The 11004-nt window shown below is 41.1% G+C and overlaps 1 protein-coding gene across 1 annotated transcript; it reads left to right on the top strand.

The window, feature by feature from the left end:
• The first annotated feature begins 1736 nt into the window (after positions 1–1736).
• On the top strand, positions 1737–10756 carry LOC121943786 (centrosomal protein of 164 kDa-like). The gene is made up of 10 exons (XM_042487395.1): positions 1737–1770; positions 2064–2323; positions 2464–2640; positions 4759–4939; positions 5038–5145; positions 5431–5533; positions 5995–6378; positions 6482–6554; positions 6675–6794; positions 9162–10756. Exons 2-10 carry the CDS (start codon positions 2118–2120, stop codon positions 9256–9258), a joined length of 1449 nt encoding a protein of 482 aa, XP_042343329.1. The 5' UTR covers positions 1737–1770; positions 2064–2117; the 3' UTR covers positions 9259–10756.
• The last annotated feature ends 248 nt before the right edge of the window (positions 10757–11004 follow it).

Genomic DNA, 11004 nt, shown 5'->3' on the forward strand with positions numbered 1-11004 from the left:
ACCCACATGTTTTGAGTGACACAGAGTAATGATTTGTTCATATGTGTCTCTCTCTGTGTTTGCACTGTCTTGTTTGTGTAAAGGTTAAATTCACAGAGCGTAGGAGGGACCTCATGAGTCCACGACCCGAACAGCAACTGGCAGAGTACCACCGAGAGGTTAGAGGACACACACAAAGCCACAGATTGTGTACAGAGTTGCATCATCATCATCATGTGTATTTCTTTTCTTCAATTAGATTTTATAATATGGATTATATTATATATATATATGTATATATATATATATATATTTTTTTACTTGTTGTAAACTGACTTTCACTGTTTCCGCTCTCAGCTGGCTGATGTTCTTCAGGAAGTGCGGGAGGAAGTGCAGCGTGATCATGAGAGGAAGCTGGAGCAGCTGAGGGAGGACCACCGGAGAGAGATGAACAGCATCAGAGAGAAATACCTGGATGAGGTTAGTGTGTTTAGTTTTGATTAGTCAGTGTGTCAAGTAATATTTACATTTAACATTTACCTACATGCTCCCACCCTGTACTTGCATTAGTGGGAACAGCCGAATATGTTAAAATTTGTTTTCCATTATTATATTTCCAGCAGGATGCAAGAAAGATCTAAACTTTGTTTTTCTTTATGACATTTACAAAATTGTGTGTGTGTGTGTGTGTGTGTGTGTGTGTGTGTGTGTGTGTGTGTGTGTGTGTGTCATAGGAGACTGCGCAGAGGGCACGCTTACTTTCTACTCTGCATGAGGAAAGAGAGCATCTCCAGGCCTCGCATGCCGTCCAACTGGAGAAACTGCGTTTGCAGCTCAACACACAGATTCAGAAGACACAGCTGACACACTCGCGCAAGGTGACACCAGACACACACATTTACTAATGGTGCAGTTCTGCGCTTGTGGTGACATTACATTGCTTTTTGAGGACTGTAACAAATAGCTCATATAGCTGGTCTTCCTTTTCACCTGGTTTCACTGTTTGTTAGATTTTAAATGAATGCTTTTACACACATTCATTTATGCAAACACAAATAGATTTTTTTTTTGGAGCTGGGCTGTTCAAACATATATACTATTCACTTAATCATTGTATCATACTCTTGGAGCACAGAGCATACTCTGGGCACAGATGGAGCAGCAGAATGTCATGCACGCTGAAAGGGAAATTATTGAAATAAAAATTGATTCTGCTGAGTCTAAAAGTTTTCATTGACTCCTTCCAGCTATTTGTTTCATCCACCAGCTCTGAGTGGATCAGTCATCGTTCCCACAAAGTTACAAATTGCTGCTGAGGAAAAAAAAGAACTCATGGAAAGCTCTGCCTGTGCTGCGTTCGAGGACCTGCAAAAACCTCTGAATTTAGAGAGGGGACACATTTACAAGAAAAAAAAAAACCGATTGCTTACACTGCAATGTTAACCGTATCTCCAGCATATGGACTAAAATCCCTTAAGTAAAGGGAAGCCTTTTCTAAAATGATTAACACTTTTTATGATGATATACTAAATATTTCTGTTTCTTCTATTAGGAGTCAGAACTGGAGGATCTGGGAAATCAGATAGAGCTGAGAGCCAAAGAGCTGAAGAGCCACGAGGCCATGCTGCAAACCAAGGTCGTCTTTTCTTATACTCTATGTACTATTAATCACTGGTACACTGACCTAAACCACGTGGACTAATGGTTTCTGTCTTCTATCAGGCAGCAGATCTAAAAAGAAGGAGAAAAAAGCTTGGGGAGGAAGAGGAGGAAGTGGACAGACAGATAGAGGTAACGTAATGAACTTTTTACTGGTGTACCGAAAAAAATCCACTGAGAAACTTCAGCTGATCCAAAACTCTGCAGCTCGGCTGTTAACCAGAACCAAGAGGAGAGAGCACATTTGTCTACTTTTAGCTGCTCTGCACCGATCCTTCTCCTTACATATAAAGCCCTCAATTGGCCCAAAAACAGCTAAAAGAAAATTTAGGATGCAGTCTTTGTCAGTTACGCCTTAAAGTTCTTGTATTCCCCAACATGTCCGTGTATCAACCACCTTTTTCCACACCCATGTGTGTGTCCAGGCCTTACCCCGACTCCTCCAGGAGAGAGACCAGCTGAAGGAGGAGCTGGAGAGGATGAGAGAGGAGAAACATCAAGCCAGAGAACTCATCCAGAGAGCCAGGGAGGAGAGAAGTCAGGCCAAGGAGGAGGGGGGAAGGCTTAGGGAGGAGAGAGACAAAGCCAGAGAAGACAGCAGGAGGGCCAAGGAGAGCAAGGAGCGACTGGAGAGCAAGGTGGTGCTGCTGCAGGAGAGATGCGACCGTCTCAGCCGCAGAGTCAGGTATAGTTTCCTACAAAGAACATCCACACATCCTTCTGTTTCAACTTATGTATTTCTTTATTGGAGAATGCAATGAATTTCAGTGTTCCTCTGCAAAGTTGTTTGCATTCTTAAAGAAATTTCTTATATTGTCCAATCAGTGAGCTGGAACATGATGATCGAGTGAACGCCTCCCCTATACCAGAAGCCAAAGAGGATAAAACGAAGGCAGAGGTGACAGCGCCCTCTAGTGACAGAAGAGACTCACCGCTACACGTAGAAGACTTGGAAGACCCGCCACACTCCCCTGTGCCCGACAGCCACAGCAGCATGGACGAGTAAGGAGAGAGAAACAAAAAACAGAATAAATTTGTGATTGCATTTGCTATTTTGCATTTGTAGGGTACAAATGTATTTAAAGGATGAGTTTTGAGTAACGTCTTGTTTATAGCAAGATTAATGCTGTGACAGAATTGTTTATTAGAGAGTTCCAGAGGGAAGGGCTTGACACGGAGAAGGCTCTGTCAAGGTATGGCGTTTAGTCTTGGATGTTGGGGAGGCTGCAGGAGGGAGCGTGGTGGTGGAGAAGGGTGGTGCTTTAGGAGGGCTGATGGAGGGCTTTGCTAGTGTAAAGAAAGAGTCTGTATTGAATCCACTGTGGGACAGGTGATGTGGTCAGGGAAATAAGAGTGAGTGAGCAGGTGTGCAGCATTATTACTGTCTTTAGGCTGTTGCGGACTGAGTTTTACAGCTAGTCAATGATGGTATCATATGAAACCAGAAGACCTAAGAAATCCTTTGGCACAAAACATGATATTTTAGACTGTCAATTCAATTCATATTAAATTCAAAGACACTTTATTTGTCCCACAGGGGCAATTTGTAAAGGAGTTCAATAATGTGCAACTAACATGATTTGGCTGATTTTACAGATATCTAGATAGAAATTGGTTTTACGGAGACCCAAAAGTCACTTCCTTATAGACATGCCCACTTTATGCTAGTCCCATACAGTTTGAGGTCAAAACCATGCAGTTTTTGCCTACTGTATTTGAGTACTACTGCATAGCTGTCTTGGCATTACATAAATTAGGTATGAATCGAAAGCTGAGACTCAAGGATTCCAGCTGTATTCATGAGTGAAAGTGGTAGACATTTAATTGTAATTATTTCTTTTAAACAGACATTACTGTGCGAAATGTCCTATTGTGACCTCTAAGATAATCACAACCTCATAAAACTTCAGAGTCACAAATTAAAGATCCTGAGCATTCAGAGGATGTTTGGTTTTTATAGATATATATTATGTTAGTAAGGGGATTTCTCAACAGTTTCCAAAATGGAAGAGCTCTCCATTCAAATGCAGAAATATGCAATTCTTACAGAATCTCCAAATGTCAAAAGTTTTGTTATACCAAATCACATTGTGGGTTTTTCTGTGGTGTTCCTCAAGGTCTTTGTGTCTTAATGTGGTATTTTTAAGGGATTATGGACCATTTTTATCAGTTCTCTAGTGGAAAAAATACTTTAATTTAGCAACAAATTTGTGTAATAATGGTATCAACCCAAAAACTGCTGCAACAACTTATGACAGGTAACCCATCAACCCATGACTGAGCATGGGAATGACCATCTTAAACCTCCATCATATACACTCCAGACTTTCACAGTTTGAATCGGCGCCTAACAAAAACACAATGTTTAATACTTATTTAGGACTAGGAATACTTGACATGCAGTGCATGTCTTTCAGCTGATGTATACCACTTCTGTGTGTTGACCTGCTATCTCCCCCTAAATATCCCCTATCCCTCCTAAAAAAGACAAATACCAGTCTATTGTAGGGAAGGGTGGATAAGAGGAGGTTAAGGGGGCTGGATGATTTACCATAAAGAATGCTTTTGCAATAGAGGAGTCTGGATGTGATAAAAGTATGGATCTATGGATCAAAGTTTCGGCAGCAGCAAAAGTAGAAGAACAGGCAGAGATGAGCATGGATTTTCAAGCTGAAAAGGGAATTTTGGTAATGAGACTTGCATAATGTACAAAAGAAAGGTTGTTGTCATATATAAGCTTCTGGATGTGTGGTTGAATAACACAGTGTAGCTGTCAATTTTGGGAACAATGTTAATCATATCAGATGTTCCCCAGTTTTGTTTAAGGATGTTTGCTTTTATTCGTGTATTTATAACAGCAAAGTAGTTGGTCATGGAGGAGTTAGTTGCAGTGACAGTGGATTTTGTGAAGAGGTAGAGTTTTACTTCACTGGTATAGAAATTCAAGTGGAAACCATGATGACAGACTACATTACCAAGGGGGATCATTTTGAGATTAAATAAGAGAGGACCAAGGTCTGAACCCTGGGGGATGCCTTAGGATTTGTTTAATTTTAATTTACAGACAGTTGATAACAAGTTTGAATTTAACCTCCCCCCTCAACCCCTGCTTGAGTCCAGGTTCCGACGCTACATCTCCTCACATGGTGCATCCATCCAAAAAACCAAACTCTTTCTGGAGAGAGAAAGCAGCCGGCTGATGGAGAGACAGGCAGCTCTACAGGCGGCGCAGACCAGCTCCTCCCAGGATCCTAATCAGGAAGGAGGAGTGACTGAAGAGATGATTAGAAACCTCCAGCAGGTAGTGAAGAGTGCGACCCACCTCCTGTGGAATAATAACTGAGAGGAGTTTATCTAAGTCAAGTGTTAAATGCTGGTTACTTTCTCTTCTTCTGTCAGGAGGCGAGAAATGTGGTGGAGCTGCAGCGGACGGTTCAGAGAGGAAACACTCTCCTGCGAAGGAAAGAGGAGCAACTCCAGCAGCTGGAGAGCTCGATAGTTGAGGAGGTGTGCACGAAACATCCTATCTACCCTTACTCAAAGTGTTACTTCATTCTGGTTACCAACGTGATACTAAACCAAACTAGCTGCTGCCGGCTACAGCCATCGTACTCAATACTGGACCAATTTTTAAAAAATGTTGTTCCCATTAGTCATTTGAACATGAAACCATAGGTAAATATGTTGCAGGTTGAAAAATACCCAAGTTACCTTTAGGCAGGGAATACTGTACAAACAGCCGTATCATAGCTGTTCAGAGCTGCGGTTTGACTTTTTGCTCTCTCTGTTTAGCCGCTGTTTGGCGATATGTCTCGTCTGGCAGGAGAGAGAAAGGTGACCTTTGATGTGACTGAATCCGACCTCAGCAGCACCGTGGACCAACCAGATGTGACAGGTAACACATATTCATGGTTTTACGAAAAAACTGTCCTATTCTTTGCTGTTATTACTGTTCCTCTCGTATCATAAGATAGGAAGATAAACTAGGAAAAAAAATCCTAGTTTATCTTCCTCTTTTTTTCGTTTCTTTCTGTAAATAATAATGTAAAATTGTTGATAACGGATTTTGAGTATGTGAGTGTGTGCATATATGTTTAGTTACTTAGTGATTAGGTTTAAATGAATAAGGAAGCAGTTAATTACGAATACATTAACCAAGTCATCGTGTGTTTGACCATTTCTTTTGCATTATGTTTTCACCGAAAATATTATTTTTGTCCCTCTGCATGTTTGTATAATCATTTCTCTATTTTCTTTTACATGTTTGAAATGAATAGATAAATGAGATCATTTTCCCAGATACACTTAAGGTGAATTCCTCTCTTTCTCTCTGTTTCTCACTCACTCTCCCGTCAGGACGTCATCCCACAGTGCCGGACAAAGTCCAGGAGTTAGCAGAGTCACTGCAGCAGATCTCAGGCCAGCTCAACACTGTGCTGAGTGCGTTGGGTTCACTGGCTCAGAGACAGAGCACTACACCCTACACAGCCTTCCCTCTGCCTCTGTCTCAACCTCACTCCACCCCGGCTCCAACCTCCGCCACCTCTGCCCCAGTCATGCCGCAGATGCACACCCTGGGCCCCAGCCCCTCAGCCCCACCAGTGAGGCTCTCTGAGCCATCCTGGAACTGGGCGCCCCAAGGCACCTCCGCAGCCACCCCTCTCTTCAGCACCCCCATCAGCAGTGAGCTGAGGGCCTCTGAGGACCTCATCAACAGCCGATGGAACCAGATTTTTCCCAGTACGCCAACAGACTGAGTGAAGCACCAGTAATGGGATATTATGCTATAAGGAGGTTTTATGAGTTGCAATCATTGTTGTTGAACTGTTGTCCTGTTCTCCAGGAGCAGCTATGGACCCAATCGCCTCCAGCACCATGGGGACGACCTCTGCATACTCATCATACATTCCTGCCAGGTAACCTACAACACACCTTTAATGAAAGTGTTATTGTCGATTACAAACACACATCCTTGTTGTCTTAATATACTCGCACGTGTGTGTGTGTGTGTGTGTGTGTGTTTGTGCGTATTTCAGTGAACATGGTCGTAGCTTAAGGTCCATGCAGAAGTCAGTGGAGATAGACGGCCAGCGGCTGCAGGGGCTGATTGACGGCAACAAGAGGTGGCTAGAGATGCGCAAGAAAGACACCAGCATGTATCCTTCTGTCGCACATCCACACACACTAACACACATACATATCAGTGTTGGGTTGAATCCATCTGCTATTTTTCTGCTCTCTCAGTTTCATGTTTTCGTATAAGCACGTTTAATCAAATCATCCTCGAGCAATGTTCACGTGTGCCCAGAGCTGTGACTGGGCCAGGGATTGTGCGTGTTTGTGTGTTTTTAACACCATTTGAGCAATTCAAGGAAGTGTGTTGCTATATAGCTAGAAAAGTAGAAAGCCTCTTTTTACACTTTATTTTGATTATTTAACTTAAAGTGTTTTTTGATGTATTTTGACTCGTCTTTGACTTATTTGACCTTTTACTAAAACACATTATTGCAGTGGTGGAAGAAGTACTTAGATCTTATTTACCTTAGTAAAAGTAAAAGTATCACAGTGTAGAAATACTCAGTTACTTGTAAAAGTCCGGCATTAAAAAAATGGGCTTAAGCCTGAAAGTAGAGGCATTCAATTATACTTAAAGTACATAAAGTAAAAGTACACATTATGTAGATTTACCAATGTCACGAGAATATATGTGATATTATTATATTATTGAATCATTGATGCATTCAAATTAATATTGATATAAAGGTCTAGTGTGTAGGATTTAGGGGTGTCTTTTGGCAGAAATGGAATATAATATTCATAACCATGTTTCCATTTGTTTTAATCACCTGAATATAAGACTTGTGTGTTGTGTTTCTCTACAGTAGCCCTGAATAGACAATTCAAACAGTTGCTCTAAATATGTCCAGTTGCCTTTTCATGTTGTAGGGTTGCAGCGATATACCAGTTTCAAGGTATACCGTGGAATGAAAATATGCAGTTAGTATACTGTGTACATTTGTCACTCAGTCACTGGATGGAGAATCTCTCCTTTATTTTATTTTATTTTATTTTATTAAAGACTTCTATACACTGTAAAAAAAAAGCGCATCCACACACTCAAATCTGAGTAAAAATCATATTCACAATGCAAGCTTTTGGTCAGAGACTTTCTTCAAGGTGTAACAGTTGACAAGTGGAATCTGCAGAAGACATCAGTTTTTTAAATTATTTTTGAGAGGATATCACTTGATTAGCCTTAATCCAGAACACTTGTGGCAATCACTGTGTCTTGAGTAGCAAGACATCAAGGGGATTGTAGTCTTTGGGAAAGTGACTACAGAATGAACACAGTTTAACTACAGAGACAGTCAAACACCAAGCACGACATATTTACAAAAGTGACCATATTTACAGTCCAATAAATAACAAGATAAATAGATGCTATGTAGACATCAGCCTAACATATAAAATCTATTAAAATGTATTCATGTAAGAACATTCATGCACTATCTTTGTGGTAAGGCTCATAGTTACCACAAGGATAATTTCCTTGTCTAAGGGGAGCCAGAGAGTCTGTTTTGGAGTGGGCATTATAATGGCCAAAAAAAGAAGGAGAGGTTAGATTTGTCATTTTGCAAATAAGTCAAAACCACAAAATTCCAAGGCACGCTGTGATGCCTATACATTTCAACATACAGTCTTCATCAGGGCATGTAAAAAGTGGCAGCTCACATATATATGAGGCTGATTTCGGGTGCCAGCCAAACAGAGGAGCACTAGCTTTATTGATTGCACCTGTGACAGTTATCTAGTGCTCCTCTGATTGGCTGGCACCTGACATCAGACTTGTATATATGTGAGCTGCCACTTGTTTTTACATGCCCTGATGAAGACTGCATGTTAAAACGTGTAGGCATCAACTTACCTCTCCCTCTATATTTTGGGCCAAGATATTGCCCACTACCAAACAGACTTTCCTGGCTCTTCTTAGACAATAAAACCATCCATGTGATAACTGTGTCCTCTGCCACAACACCTGGAAAACCAATGAATTTAGACATCCTAGGTCAGGACAAAAAAAATCAGTGAGGATAGTTATCACATGCAAGACAAAAAATGGAATTCATCTGTTTTTTTATGGTAGAAAATGCCCAATTTAACAAACATAAAAGTTCCTTAAGACGCACAAATGTGAATTTCCCTACTACTTAAGACTCAGTGACACAAGTGTTCTTCATCAAAGCTAATCAAGTGATGTTCTCGCAGCTCCGTGTGCTGCTGATTCTGGTTGTCACCTGCCTTGACGAAGGTCTCTGGCTGAAAGCCTGCATAGTAAACAGTAAACCTTAATTTTGCCTGGATATGAGTGTGTGGATGTGGTTTTTTTTCAATGTTGATAATGATTCAGCTCCAGCACTTGAGTCAAAATACCTGGGGAGCAGTGTTTTTCCAAAGCACACCATTACTTGTCAGACTATTTTATGAACGCAGTTATGTCGTTGTCCCTAACTCCTGCCTTCCAGACCTCTGTTCACTCGCTATCGGGCCCCTTCAGCCAAGAGCGGCCTGGTGCAGCTGGGCCTGGACGATAACAACCAGATCAGAGTCTATCATTACTAAGGACATGACACACCTCAGTCCTGTTGCACTGTGCCTGCTGCTGAGGATTTTGGAGCAGTCATGGCTGTGACACGTCAGCATTGTGACAGTTACACACAGAGGCCTCGTGTATGCGTCCCATGTCCTCTTTGACCCATTACTTTTGCAAACTTTCAGTGCAGAGGCTTTCAGGGAAAGTCCGGCCTCCTCTGCTAAGATAAGAGGTGATAAGAGGACGCAGCAGTTCAGGGAGCAAACGTGTCACAGAGGGCTGAGGACTTTAATCCTCCAACATTAGATTTGGCCATGAGCAACAACAGACATCACGTCTACAGATTACAGCTCCGTGCCAGATTTGGGCCAAAAACTTTTTTTAAAAATGCTTACATTTATTTTGATGTCAGATGGGAAAGTCAAGACAATCACAGAGAAGCATCTGAAGGTTTATGTACTGTACTTACCTGCTTTACTGAAAACGTCCCAGACGTCATCTGAATTCACATGCTGCTGCAGCCGGGACACAAGAAACACTAAAAGAAAGAAGTGCTTTGCAGGTGCATAGAGGTCAAGTTTCATTTCATGACATTTGTATTTATGACTCTGGTTTTGTAAGTGTCTTGTGTGCAAAACTGTTGTTAAACGATTTCCTCTGTTTTTGTCGTTTAAGCCTGTCAAACACCAAAATCATTGTTTATGTGAAGGTGAAGCCTATCCACTTTTTTTTTATTCATTATTTATTCCGCAGCAGTAGCAGTGACATACTGATTAGTAGAAACTTTAAAGGGATGCTTAAGATTTTTTGAAGTGGGATTGTAGGAGTCAGTGTCTTAGGGTAGTTAACAAAGGGTGCAACAAAACAAATTTAAGCTCCCCCCAAAAAAACAGTTTAAATGTGCACTATATTAACAGTATTTTCACGGCTTTACCTTCCATCAGACAGCAAAGCTGTAAACGGCTTCAGTTCCTCGTCTCTGCTCTTGTCAAAGCCACCAGACTCCATTGAGAAAAACAACATTTTATGATCTCGCTGATCACAGAGGCTGCTGGTCTTCCGCTGACTCAACCAGCTAGTTAGTTTGTGTCATTGTGCGACTTTGGAGAATCTTAACGAACCCCTTTTGTCAAAGTCACACAATAACACTTACAAACAGTGGTAGACCAGCAGCTCCTGTGTTCCACAATGTTAAATCGCTGTTTTTCTTTATGGAGCGATATAACGGCTTCATTTTTGGAAATCGCTGTCTGACATTAAGGAAAAGCAGTAAAAATACTCCTAATAAAGCACTAACCTTAACTGAGAATGATTTTTTTAGGTGGAACTTTTAGGAGGCTAAAATGTTTTGTTGCTGACCCATCCACAGTAATATATTTCTTAGCTGCCATGTCGCACTCCAGCCTGCTTCTCCAAAAACGGGGTTGTGCCGACTGACATGTATTGTATGTAATACACTGACTTTGGATAAGTACGCTGTACAGCCCCACTGAACTGAACTATCCATTTAATACATGTACAGGAAGAGAGACAAAGTGTATTTTGTGTATACAGTATATATTTGTGTAAATAAATACTGTATTTTTCTATGATGTATTTTTAATAAATAGAATTTTATATTTTATTTTGTGCAGTGACCCTGTTGTACGTGTGGTCCATTGTTTGTGTGAGTCTGTGTAGATACAGATATCCACACCCTGATAATTGCATGACATTATGTTCACACAAACAGCCTCATGTGCGTCACACTCTGAGATTTCCAGTTATCAAGATGA

Source organism: Plectropomus leopardus, chromosome 5, assembly GCF_008729295.1.
Source record: "Plectropomus leopardus isolate mb chromosome 5, YSFRI_Pleo_2.0, whole genome shotgun sequence".
NCBI lineage: Eukaryota > Metazoa > Chordata > Actinopteri > Perciformes > Serranidae > Plectropomus > Plectropomus leopardus.

Coding starts and splice junctions, on each gene's coding strand:
- LOC121943786 (XM_042487395.1), top strand. CDS start 2,118: ATGAGAGAGGAGAAACATCAAGCCAGAGAACTCATCCAGAGAGCCAGG. Junction 2,324..2,463: donor CGTCTCAGCCGCAGAGTCAG/GTATAGTTTCCT, acceptor TTGTCCAATCAG/TGAGCTGGAACATGATGATC. Junction 6,379..6,481: donor ATGGAACCAGATTTTTCCCA/GTACGCCAACAG, acceptor CCTGTTCTCCAG/GAGCAGCTATGGACCCAATC.